This window comes from Rattus rattus, chromosome 3, assembly GCF_011064425.1.
Source record: "Rattus rattus isolate New Zealand chromosome 3, Rrattus_CSIRO_v1, whole genome shotgun sequence".
Classification (NCBI taxonomy): Eukaryota; Metazoa; Chordata; class Mammalia; order Rodentia; family Muridae; genus Rattus; species Rattus rattus.
The window spans coordinates 194,257,530-194,271,179 of record NC_046156.1 but is presented as its reverse complement, the minus strand read 5'-3'; the positions used below and the strand labels follow the sequence as shown (position 1 = coordinate 194,271,179).

General features: G+C 44.7%; 1 protein-coding gene across 1 annotated transcript in view; it reads right to left on the bottom strand.

Annotated features, from left to right (window-relative positions):
* The window catches only part of Mast4 (microtubule associated serine/threonine kinase family member 4), a 590,118-nt gene that overhangs the window by 279,478 nt on the left and 296,990 nt on the right, over positions 1-13,650 (bottom strand). The window contains exon 5 of the mRNA XM_032898966.1: positions 2,926-2,957. Coding sequence (XP_032754857.1) covers positions 2,926-2,957 — 32 coding nt within the window. The remainder of the gene's footprint in view (positions 1-2,925; positions 2,958-13,650) is intronic.

Here is a 13,650-nt window from a genome sequence, read left to right as displayed (position 1 = left end):
CTGGCCTCTCACTCCTTGCGCTGCAGCATAAAGGTCTCCGTCAACTCTGTTACCTTTTTAACTCTATATGAGACCATACAGTGTTCATGTGAGTGCCCTTCAAAACAACTGCAAAAAATTAGAGGAAAACTAAATTATATTGTCTAGAGTAGACGATATTGTTTGCTTTTATAATCTATCAATCACAAGAAAGCATATTTTCTCTTTTTTATTTATGAAAATTTTATTTTATTTATTTATTTTTTTTTTGGTTCTTTTTTTCGGAGCTGGGGATCGAACCCAGGGCCTTGCGCTTCCTAGGCAAGCACTCTACCACTGAGCTAAATCCCCAACCCCCGAAAATTTTATTTTTAAACGTGGCGTGTGTATGTGTTTTTGGACTGCACACATAAAAGTTATTTTTTAGCGTATTCAAAACAAAACTCGATAGTCTAAGTTTCAGAGCAACAGAAATGCAATTTTTTAAAAGACTTATTTATTTAATGTATATGGATACACTGTAGCTGTCTTCAGACACACCAGAAGAGGGTATCAGACTTTATTTCAGATGGTTGTGAGCCACCATATGGTTGCTGGGAATTGAACTCAGGACCTCTGGAAGAGCAGTCAGTGCTCTTAACCACTGAGCCATCCCTCCAGCCCCAGAAATGCAGTTCTAAAATAAAGACTTCAAGATGCACGAATTACCTCAAGCCAAACTGACTCCCTCTGAGGCTCGGCCCCTCTGACAAGCTCAACCTTGTGGCTTCCGGAGCGAGGACAGTGAGGCCTAAACTGTGCCCTGGGCAGTTGCTCCATCCTAACCTGGAAAGTGAAAAGACAGCAGGGGCCAGCGGATGGCCCAGTCTTCCTACAGAAGAAGAGCGCAGGAGCAGAAGCATTTGCTAGGAGCCATTTTTCACAATGCAAAAGGTGAGAAAGTGCTGGCAGAAGAATCACGTACTGTGACCCTGGCTAAAACAAGCACCTCAGAAAGCTCTGGCGTCTTCGTCCACTAGATCTGTGTTAAGATGAACCTGCCGCCATTCTTAAATGCATTTCCTTTCCTCGTGTCACGAAGGGCCCTGCATGCAGAGAATAATCACTGCCCTTCTGTGTGGCATTCGCTGAGGGTGTTGAGGGCTGTGGCGCTCATCCGATACTGTTGGTTTTTTTTTTTTTTTTTTTTTTGAGGGTGACTGTAGTCCATATAAAACTGTGTTTATTTGGGGGCTGATTCATTTGGAAATATTAATTTTCACAAAATTCACGGAGATAGGAGGCCTTGTGTTAACCTGTGTCACCTGTTTTATTCAGCCACCCAATAAATCAATTGGTTTTTATTAGAGAAGGGACCTTAAATGCTCCATATAATCCAAGGCTCAGGCTCCAAATACATTTATTTCATTATCTTTTTTTTTTAAATGATTCTGCTTCTCTCAAGTGAAGGAATGAATATATTTCCCCACCTCTATCGTGTGTTTTCACATCGATTCATGGCTATCAGCTAAAATTAACAGAACTCAGACTTCCCCATAGAAGCAACATTTAGCTCTTAAATAGACATGATAAATTTAATTTCTTAATGGATGTGAGCTTTTCATAGTCACTGGAAATATACTAGCAAACCTAAGGAGAACTACTAGAAAGGCTAAAACAAAATCTGACCAAATTTCTAAAATTTTCAAATAGGGTATCAGAGAAAAATCCAGGGTGCTTAAGAACTAAATAAAAAGTATAGTGAAATAAGACTGTTCGGCTGCAAAGGGGTCTCATGTAGTGATTTTTACTTTAATCACCTCTGGTTTCTCATTGTGATGAAAAATAGCAAAGTTTGAGTTTGGGGAACAGGGTCCTAACCGTGACACAGAACGGGAAAGCATTTAATCCTAAGGGCACTTCTGAAAGAAGGAAGGAGCCGCTCATCTCCAGCTAGGAAGGGAGGTTGGGAGCTGGAGTCAGTCAAGGCAAAAGTTATCAACTCTCCGCCTGGCAGTCTAAGCTTGCATTCTAAGAAATAAAATGGCCTGGAAATCCCAGGACAGCTGAAGCTCCATGGAGTAGCTGTGTCTCAAAACAAAACAAATAAAAACAAACAACAAAACAAGTTTTTGTAAGTTCACAATTTATGCTCTTCAAGTTTCACCAAAAGATGGAGGTAGTCAAAATATAGCTTTTGATTCATCCACAGGGAGATTAGCCAGTCTATCTTAAACACCCCATTTAAGGGGGGACTGTACCACAGACTTCAACACAAACCTGAGAGAGAATCCTGCAGGTTCAAATTCAGCCCTTATCGAGAGCTAACCAACGGTAGGAAAGCTATCCTGCAGGTCGTAAAGCATTAGACAAGTTCACTCTGGGAATGGCTAACAAATAAAACTGGGATCTGTATAGAATTAGCCTTAAAACTGAGAGGCATAAGACAAAGAATGAAATCAAGGCCTGCAAATCTGTCATTTTAATAAGCTTAATATCTGTCATTTTATTGTCTTTTAAGACAAGAGGGTTGTAAGCATCATTTCAACAAGAGCGGATCTAACAGCAGGAAGCAGAGCTCACTCAGAGACTTCATCCAAGTGCAAAACAAAATCTGTACCAAAGAACAACCACAGATTTCCAGAATGTACAGAAACGCATTAACTCCTGATTCGGGATACTCTGTATCAACTGCAGATCAAATCACACGTTTGCTTGGCTATATAACTGAATTATTAAAACTTAAGAGCCTCCTGGGAGTTAGTAAGACTTTACACTGCTTATGCCCAGACCCAGCAACTCATAATGACATCACGACCCTTCGACTTTTGTAAATAAATTCATGTCGGTTTGGTTGACTCATTGATCCTTCAATCGCCATCAAATGAGCACATGACAATCGCCGATAACAGCTACATCACATACCAGGCAAAAAAAGAGAGAGGAAAGAAGAGTCCTTGTACTTACAGGCTTCCTCTTCGGGGGAGGCTCAGCTCCTTCTGCAAAAGAGAAAACATACATGGGAGATGCCACAGCAGCCAAAGTCACCGGGACACTAAGTAATACAAACGGACATTATCAGACTCGATTTGGCCTTGTCAAGACACCAAAGACTTTGATGACACAACTTTACATTGGATCCCTCCCGACACCACTCTGGCTGTGGAAAAGAGGTCTGAAGGGGAAGTTTACACTACAAACAGCGGATCTGATTCGGAAGCCTAAAACCCTTCGATCTGCTCAAGGCCACTTGCTTGACATGCTGAGCGGGGTTGCACTGTGACAGAGGGAAGTCTGGGGGACTAGGGAGCCTATTTAGGGCAGCGATAGACAGAAGCAGGAGAAATTTCGGAGCATTGTCGTTAACTGAAAGCTGAGATGAAAAGGGCAATTAGATTATTAAGTCAGGCCGACTTACCCTCCGAGGAAAGAAATTCGGGCAAAACGCTACACATAGCAAACCTCACACTCTGATGTTTGAAAGGGAGCCTGCAGCTGGGTTTTCTCCTGGAATGACTTCTCAGAGCGGATGGCATTTATTTCCCAGGTATTGAAAAGTGGGTTAATGAACCTCTATAAAAGGTAACCAGATGGCCACAATTTCCAGTGTTCATAGTTCTAAAGTCTGCTCTCACACTTACCTCAAATTAAGACCATTATCTACGGAATCACAGAGAGGCAGGGAAACAAAGATCCCGAACAACAGCCAAGTCGGCCACAAACCACACTTGCAATCCCGACTCAGACAGAGTCCACCCACTACAGACATTCTAGAGGCCCCGCTCCTGATGGATTACTTGATGGCGGTAATTAAAGAACCAGGAGCCATGAGTTCGAGACTGGCTTGAACGCAACATTCAGTATACTACAAATTCCAAAGAGTCCGAATTTGACCATCCATCCCCAAAATGCTCATTTTCAGTGTTTTCCAGGATCCCCAGCATTGGCTTTGGAAAGCTGTCCCCACCCCCATCCCATCCCCCGGCGTCACACTCACCTTGCCTGACCTCTATTTTTGTTGGACCCTGAAATGTTTGTCATGGGCAACAGGCTTAGACATCACTTCTAAACAGTGCAATTTACTCTACCACAGCTTATTGAAAACGGCCTTGAGAGCATCTGAGGACGGGCAAGGAAGATATGTGGCAAGGGCTTTGGACACAAAGATACCTCTCTGCTAACTTATAAATGATTCCGTACAGAGTTACCATAGTGTATCACTCACTGCTCAGTGCTGGGGAGAACAATCAGTAATTTAAGAAATGAAGCACCCTCCTCCCCGATAGTGAACGTTTTCTTTCTGATTGTTTTTACATCTCCCCCCACCCCTTGAAGCTTTGATAATCTGCCAAAAAATTACAGTTCTTGCTGACACTGGCTTCCTGATTCTAAAACAGAAGTTCACCTTCATCTGCTGATGACAAGAAGACAGTGTTTAACCCGGAGAGTCTCCTCGGGGGCTGAAACGCACACAGAAAACCAATGGACAATCTTCTGTATATGAATCATTGATTAAGCAAACACTAGAAATTAGTTTTGTATTTGGCCTTTTTTTTTTTTTTTTAAACGATTCCCTAAAAGTCATAACTCATTATTGTGCCTTTCGGGAAAGAACTGTCACCCCTTGTTCAGCAAAAGGTCTAAAGCCCAGAGGATGACCACTGCTCTGGCAGAAACTTGATCAGTCGACAGCATAGATGATACCAGAGGCATTATTAGTAAGAGCAGCGAAGTGATAACGCTATATCAACTTCATATGCAAATAGAGAGCTTGGGAGGCGGAAGAGGGACAGGCCAAGTGGGTAACTGATGGCTCAACCAATCACCTTCCTAGAAACAACCCGATCATAAACTGGCCGTTTTGCTCTCAAAAAAAGCTGCTGAAAAGGCAAGATAAGGGAATAAGAACCAACTCTGTTTTTAATCAGAAGCCTTTCCGGTAGGCCTAGAATTACGACTTCTAAACAAGGAGAAAGGTTACAGTGGCTCACACGGCTTCCCGCGCCACGGGAAGGCACCTCAGCTCCCAGGATGAGGAGTAGAGGACATTTAATGGGGCCATTGTTAGCTGACCTGGAGCCACCATGCTCACCAAGCTGAAGGAGCTAATCCACCTGACGGCCTGAATGTCAGGCTCAGGATGGGAAACTCAATTTGGTAGCAAATTGGAATCAGATGTGATGGTAATAAAGTGAGAGAAATGGATGTGCCTTGCCCAAGACCTTGTGAACAGTAGCTGTCTGAGTCTGCAAATACCAGAGGGTTAGCGATTGCGGGCCGGGCAGGCTGTGGCTGCTGCCCTAACATATGGAGACCACGTGCTAATAAATCAGCACAGGTCAGACACAGATGAACAGCATCGGACCATTTTACTGCCTACGCCCCCATGGTACTCCATGTGTGTGTCTTCATTTGCTCTCCTTACTGTCGGGATAAGGTCAGTAATGCATACTTAGCTAATTAGGTAAGATGTGTGTGTTGGCCCAGGACATAAACCAAAGCTAGCATTTGGTATATAGGGCATATGTGTTAAAGACTGCATTAGGCAAGAACTGGAGGTGAGTTGGGGAATGGGATACAAAGGAAATGAAGGGGCAAGACGCATCTATATGAACTAAATATGCTTATTAATCATTTCTAGATTAAAACATATTTAAGAATATTAAAGTATTATTTTCATAGGTACTGATTACTCAGTGACTTTGGTGAGGGGGGTCGTTGGCCTATAGTCATGTGCTAATACATTTGTTCTCAGTGGCTTAATATATTTTAGACTGCTATGTTATTATTTTCTTAATATATACTTTGTTCCATTTCTAAGAATGTTAAATAGTTAGCTTCAAAGTTAGTATGACATATAAGCGATTTTTTTCTGAGACTTTTTTCTTGAGATCTCTCAGGAAAACTGAGCAGAGCCTTGCACAGTGTGCTCACACGTAACCACCCCAGCGCAAGAAGGCGGAGGCAGGAGGATTTCTTGATCCCAAGAGATGGAAGCCACTCTGGGCTATATAGAGCAAGAGCCCTATCTCAAAAACAAACAAACAAACAAACAAAGACAGACAGGCAGACTAAGCAGAGGGACTGAGGATATTAAAAACTGGTTTCTCAAATGTAAGAAGAAACTCAAGCAGAGTTCAGGACAACAAAAGAAATCCAGTCAGTGTGTCTGAGCCTCTACCAGACAGCCGCAGCCTCAAATGGGGGGAAAAAATGGCTTGCAAGGAAGATGGCATGAGGTACTTCCACGGGAAGAACACGTGTGTCTGTCTACACTGTATTAAAGAGTTAGTATGGAACACGGAACATAAAGAAGACACACAAAGGAGTCAAAACCCAAGGAACCCGCGGTGTTTTGGGAGTTGGATGGAACAGAGCTCGGCATGAATGTGTACCATAAGGACTGGCATCCGGAAGTGTCGGCACGGGTAGATGGATGTACGAAAATGGCTTTAAGAGAGGGGCTGGGGCGACAGAGAGACAGGAATCCTCAGCGTACAAGACGGTATGGAGAGCAATGGCCCTGGGTGAGGCAGGGAAGAGAGAAGAGCAGCAGAAGAGCCTGGGTCTCCTCAAAGCGACAGACACTGAAGCAGGCTGACCTTATTCTGTGGGCTCAGACCAGCGGTTTTTTTATGGCAACAAGACGACTGGGAAGGCAGTGTCAGAAACCAGGTCAGAACTGGGAAATTAAAGTCTGAGAACACTATACACTGGGCACAGGCACCTTTAATGCACCTTAAGGGAACCCTGTCAGAGAGCGCCTCCTGCAGGCTATGGGTTTAACTGTCTCCACGCCTTTATCTCATGGCTCCTGGAAGGTTCCTAAGTCAAGCGGTTGCTTCCAGGTCTCTTGCTCCACCTGCCAACTGGCAGTCAGAAGAGAAATGAACTTCCCTCATGAGCACAAAGAGAAGTAGGGTAAAATCCACCAAGTTCATGCACAGGGAACTCCTCCAAGATGGAGACGGTGTAGCTTGCCTCCCCTAAAACCTGAAAACAAACAGAAGGGCAGAAACCAGAGCTGCCTCCAAGTACTTTCCAGAAAGGAACAGGTTGAGCGCTCCTGTGCTTCCTGTTAGCATCTTCCCTTAGCCATCTTCTTACTGATAAAGGGAGCTGGCCACTCTCTCCCTATTCAGAGAGTTAAAGGGCCAGGGTATATACAGTAGGGACATATCTGGCCATGGATGGGGACATGTGAGCTAGAGGGCAAAACAAAAATAAAGCCCACTGAAAGGCTACTCAGGGAAACAGATCCAGACTCTCAGTGAACCGAGAGGTATCAGCAGGTGTAAGATTGCATAGTCTAACCTGGATGTGCAAATGCTAACCAGGGGAGAAAATGATGAGAAGACACAATTCTGCCTAAGCAGAATCTCTGAGCACTGGTTGACTGGGCTGAAGTAGAGATTCTGACCACATAGAAATGTCGTCCAGGGAGTTTTAAAGAAAGCCAGTGCGTAAGCATGACCTCTGGAGGGAGAAAACACTGTTTACAGCATTGGTTTATTAGAGGTTAGGTACTTTAAATCCCTTTAAAGGCTACTGGTTTGCATAAACCTTTTACCTAAAGATTTTTTTTTCCCCTTTATGGAAGAGTAATTTCCCAGGCTGTCATTTGAGTGGTAAGGGCTAAGCTGTGATGTTATTTCCTGTGTGGGTGGGAAGTGATATAGGGAAGGACCTACACTACCCCCATGCACTGAGACACCATTCTACAGCAGAATGCTTACTGCCAAACACCACACCGTGGGAAAGCAGCCAGGGGTGGGTTCATCCAGAGGCCAGCTCCCCTAAAGGAATGCTCTGGCCACTTTCTTGACTCTGTCATCAAGAGTTAGGTGCAAAGGTAGGGGCAGAGGACAGAAAGGCTTGCATCACAGATCTGGATTCCACGTAGTACTTCCTGACGAACCAGAGCAGAAGGCAAACCCGGTTCTCAAACAACCTCTGAAAGCTTCAGGAAACTGCCCCGAGTGCATACAGTTTTCTGCATAGAGAAAGAAGAGCTGAGATCCCAAGACCACAGCGATGAGATCTAAAGTACAGGATACCAAAGCAGGATTTATTTTCCTTTCTCTGCCTAAAATCATAAAACCATTGGCTGTCTGGACAGGTCACCAAGCGTCCCCAATGAAAGTCCACAGAAGACTAGCAACAAGCTCGTCAGATTACGGTATTAAACCAAGGGCTGGGAGATGGCTTGCTTGGGTATCAATATTTGCTCCATAAGCACAAGACCCTTACTCATCTAATTCCCAATATTCACCTAAAAAGCCAGGTGCAGTCACATAACCTCTGACTCCAGCACTGTGGGGGTGGAGACAGTAGAATAATTGGGGTTTGTTGGATGCCAGCCCAGCTCCAGGCTCAATGAGACACCCTGTTTCCAGAGATAAGGGTGGTGACAGAGCAGGGTCCCCGATGCCCTCTTCTGGCCTCAGCTCACACGCATAGGTGCACACACACCCCCTCCACACACAAATCATGTGCAAGTAACATGTAACATATCGCTCTCACACAGCAGCAGCAGCAGCAGCAGCAGCAGCAGCAGCAGCAGCAGCAGCAGCAGCAGCACACGCTATTATCCAATACCATTTCCTCCCATCTATTCATTGTGAAAGTAAGATGGTGTTAGAGCACTTTGCATTGTTAAAGTAACACTGCTACACTGTTACTTTACACTGTTACGTTGCTCCCACAAAGTACCCAAGGCTCAGTAATTCTTTAACATAAGAGGTTTGTGCAGCTCACAGTTTTGGAGGCTGGGGATCCAAGTGAGAACATTTCTTAGCTCCATGGTGAATGGTCAGAGTGGATAGAGCATGTGCAGAATGGAGTTCATGGTGAAGTAGAAAACCAGAGGGATTCACGGATAGCTCTTTCCTTTCCTTTGCTGCCTTTGTTTCCTTCTTTTCTTTCCTTTCCTTTCCCTTTCTTTTCTTCCTTCTCTTCTTTCCTTCCTTTTTAAATAACAATCCAGTAGGACCTAAGGTCCCATAAGAAGTGCAGAAAACCCTCTTGCAGACGGCATCCTGCATATGGCCCCACCACTCTGAGCACACCTTATCTCCCGTGAAGATGGCATCCCTGATAACCTAATTACTTCCTAGGTTCTACCTCATAAAGGTCTCCTGTCCATACTGACATGCCCAGGGCCAAGCATGCAAGTGAACCTTTTGGGGGAACACGGGGAGGGGACGTGAGAGTCTGAGAGACGGGGGCTGATGAAAAGCCGATCGAGGAGGCTTTGTCAGTGATGGCGAGGAGATGAGGAGGACAAAGTGGACACCAGCTTTGTCCCTGGCCCAAACCGAAACAGACACTTTTTTTTTTTTTTTTTTGTTTTTTTTTTTTTTTTGGTTCTTTTTTTTTGGAGCTGGGGATCGAACAGGGCCTTGCGCCCTAGGCAAGCGCTCTACCACTGAGCTAAATCCCCAACCCCCAGACACGTTTTAAAAGCATAACCGAAGTTATTTACTTGAGGTCCTATAAATTCAGTTACTAAGAAGGGCAAAAGAAATCTTCTGCCAAGGGTGACGACAAGGGCACCTTTGGGGATTAAAGCAGGCGAAATGGTTTTTTCTTTATTCAATCACACACTTTTTAGTAAAGGTTGACATGGCAGAGACCATGCCAGCTCTGGAGATAAAGGACTTCACGCAGTGGAAAATGCGGTGTGAAAGGCCTGGGATGGAGGAGGGTTCTTCAATGTATTCACCAGCAAAGGATGAGGATGCTGGGTTTCCTTTGAGGAAGGACATAGACCACAGCTATGCACAATGGCGATGCGTGATGGAACCAATACATGTCCTAGTCATGAGAACAGCGGTTGTCAACCCGGGGGTCACAACCCCTTTGGGAGCCCAGTGATTCCTTTACAGGAGTTGCTAATGACCATTTAAAAAAACACAGCCATTTACATGATGGTTCGTAACAGTAGCAAAATTAATGTTATGAAGTAACAATGAAAATAATTTTATGGTTGGGGGGGTCGCCACAACATGCGGAGCTGTATGAAAGGGTCTCAGCATCAGGAAGGCTGAAAACTGCTGCACCAGAAAAAGCTTTGAACTAATTAAGCGAGTAGCAAAGTTTATTTTTTCTGGGTCATAGAAATGAGTCGAGAGATAGCATGGGGCCCGATCTGGGCAAAGTGGATGTAAAGTGATGCTTGCTTGGGGGAGCCTATACTTCATCCAAGAGGTAGGGAGCTTCTGATAGGCATCGAAGGTGGATGGGGAGGATGGGGAGAAATAAGGCACTGGGCGACCCTTGGAAGCAATGGATTCAGCCTTGTGTATTTCCAGACTTTTGGACATCCGTTTTCCATTAAACCAGTTGTGTTCCGCTTTTATAATCCCAAAGTTCCCAAGTGACACATGCTCTGCTTGTGCCTGCTCCTACTACTGTAAGGTCTGGGCACTGGACAGGCAGCCTCAGGGCAGGCTGGGCGAGCACTGCAGGGAGGGAAGGTGGGATGCAGGATGGGCGAGAGCAAACCCTTAGAAGGGCTGGGAAATGGAGAAGAAAGAAAACTCAATCGGACAGAGCACAAAGGCACACCACAGGCTGTGTTCAAAGAGACTGCACTTCTGTAGGCCATGGGGACGCCAGGGAGCTCTTCAGCGGGAGAACATAGCCAGGTAACATGACAAAAAAAAAAAAAAAAAAAAAAAAAAAAAAGCTTCACTCCAGCATTAGGGCGTTGCATGGATCACAGACAGCAAATGACTGGGAAAAGTCTTAGCATCCTGGAAGCATGGCTGAGTGCCAGGACCAAGGATGAGGCAGAGAGGCAGGCAAACACAGGATTAAACACAGCATCTCGGGGGCTTGAGAAGACTCGTTTGGCTTCTAGGAAAGTGAGAATCTTGATGGACAAGGACAGGGTGCTACCCGGAGATGAGGGTAGGAGACTTTAGGGTGCTAAAAGCACAGAGGACTCTCAGAAGGGAACGGGTGGAACTGTGAAATGGACAAGGGAACAGTAAAACAGGTAAGTTATCAAGAGGGTTCCAGAGTACAGGACCAGGGATAAAGCTGCAAAGCCAGGGTCCCAGACTTCTAGAAAAAGTTAGTACCCATCATGACAACCCCCCCCCCGCCTTCAACTCTGCACTTCTCATGGAAATGGTAGGAATTGTGTGCCTATATTAAAGCCAGTGATGGACTCTGTGCTTAACTGTGTGTTGACAAACTCTGACCCATCTAATCCTGGCCATTATTACTGTTTCCACAGGGAAGGAATGGTGGCAAAGGTTTTAGTGTGTTCTAAACTCACACCTCCCTGATCCAGGGAACTGTAAGTGTCCTTCCTCACCAGGTCACAGCCGTTTGGATTCGTACCAGTCTCCCCTCCCGTTACCTTCCAAGGGGTTTCAGAGTGGCTAGCCCTGCCAGTTACAACTCTCCACAGTGAGGCACAACCGACTTGGGCAGCTTCTCCTAAACAAATTTCACACTAAATTGTTTCTTACAGACATTTTATTTCAAGTACAGTCCTGTGAGCCTGTTACTTTTAACACGGACTTTTCTCCAGCAGAAAAGGCGTAACGAGCCTGATCGTCAGCTAACCCTAAGTAAATGAACAAGTAAAACAAGTTTCATTTCCAGTCTATTACGGGGGCTCGGGATACTTCCTAAAGCGTTATGCCCTTGGTGTCAGAACGTCATGCTTGGGAATCCAATGTGTGTGTTCTCGGTATTTCCGAAGAGATGCCCACTGCACATCCGAGTTCCCACAGCTCTCCGAGGGGCTTTGAGACATAGGTGATGAACAGCAGACTTCGCTGAGTGTTCACAATGTATCGAGGAACGTGCTCTCTCGAGAGGTTAACAGCTTCCAGCCCACGGTCATACAGCATTTTGTGTGTGTGTGTGTGTGTGTGTGTGTGTGTGTGTGTGTGTGTGTGTGTGCTCACTTTCCCCAAGAACAAAAGAACTTTTTCTAAGGAAAAATTTTGTGTTATGTTTTGAAGTTAAAGAAATTAAAATCTAGGGATTTTTTTGTTTGTTTGTTTGTTTGTTTTTTGGTTTGTTTTTTTTTTAACAAAAGAAGCTACAAACAGGAAAAAAAACCAGATTGATTGGGGTTAAGACTTAAAGATTACATTTATTGTGTTGAGGAGATTCCTCATTGAAGCACAAGGACTTGAGCCCAATCCTCAGAACTTATGGGGGAAAAAAAAACCCAGGCGTGATATACTTATAATCCCAGTCCTGAGCAGGTAGAGACAGGGAAATGACCTCCAGAGCTCACTGACCAAGGGAAATAAACCCCTAGGGCTCACTGAATAATAAACCTAGCATCCCGGCAAGTTCTAGGCCAATGAGAGGTCCTATCTTAAGAAAAAAAGTGTCTGATATCCAAAGAACATCATCTGAGGTCTCTTCTACATTCCATAAGGCCATACTTGTGTACATGCATGTGTGCATACACACACACACACACACACACACACACACACACGGGAGCATATACCACACAAACCAAAGGAAACATAAATCAATCATATGTAAAGAGACAAACTTAAGGCCACAGCTTTATTTCAACCCAAGGTAATGCTACAAAGTGTCCTGAAGAACCTTTTCTACCTCACACAATGAGGCTCATATCACCATGGCACAGTCAGAACCACAACAGTGTTCTTGTGATGCTGTGTTTTGACAGCTCCCCAAGGCACCAGTGTTTTCTACCCAAATCTGTTGCTCAAACTCAATGAGGAAGGCAGGCAGGGCGAAGGGGGCCTAGACAACAGCTGAAGTTCATGAGGAGCAGTCCAGACACCTCCATCCCCATTGTCTTGAACTTGGCTGGGGTTTATTGAAGGTTCCAGCAAGGACACATTCAACTATTCTATAAAGAGAGACAGCCCTCTGTCTGGACATCAAATGCTAACACAATATGTTGAACTTAATTGCCTTTAAGACAATGCAAATATTAAGTTCCTTCAGCATCTGTATAAAATTAAGACCACTTTGAACAAGGTCTGACTTCTCTTTCTGTCATTAGAACAAACTCATGAAGCCTTTTGATAGATCAGCGTATCAACTCCGCCATTTAACTATGTTTCTTGGTCCTGGGGCAAGCCCATGACCCACAGTGAGCCGAGATAAAATGGCCACGCTGCACAGCTGTGCCCCCACAAGGCCCTGTGATGCTTTCAGTTCTCCCATTTATTACCAGCAAATTACAGTAAATTCAAAATATTGATCTGCAAACCCCTATATGGGAAGAAAGTTACCATCGACTTTTATTGCTTACTGTTGGGTCCAATTCTCTGGAATCAATAAAAGCTACAATGCTCATAAGCTTCTAAAAAGAGAGTTAATATAGTGGATGTGAGACACCTCTTAGAATCATTATAAATCTATAGAATTCTCCACCAGCGCCATGGCGAGCATCCTCAGTGTTCAAAAGCCTTATTCGATTTCAAAGTCTTCTTATTACCCAGGAAAATGCCCTGGGAAAGAAGTGAATATGGATACCAGGAAAGGCAAGCAAGCAATTAGGGAAAACCCTGCCAGGCAGAATGTCTCTCTCCCCTTCGAAACTCTCATTTATCCAAACCCAAATCACCACCCCGCCCACAGTGAATTATTAATCCGCGTGGTCACTTTTTAAACAGTTGTATCTCAGTCAGACTTGAGGGGTTTTCTTGACACCGGCTTCCAGGCCCCACCGAG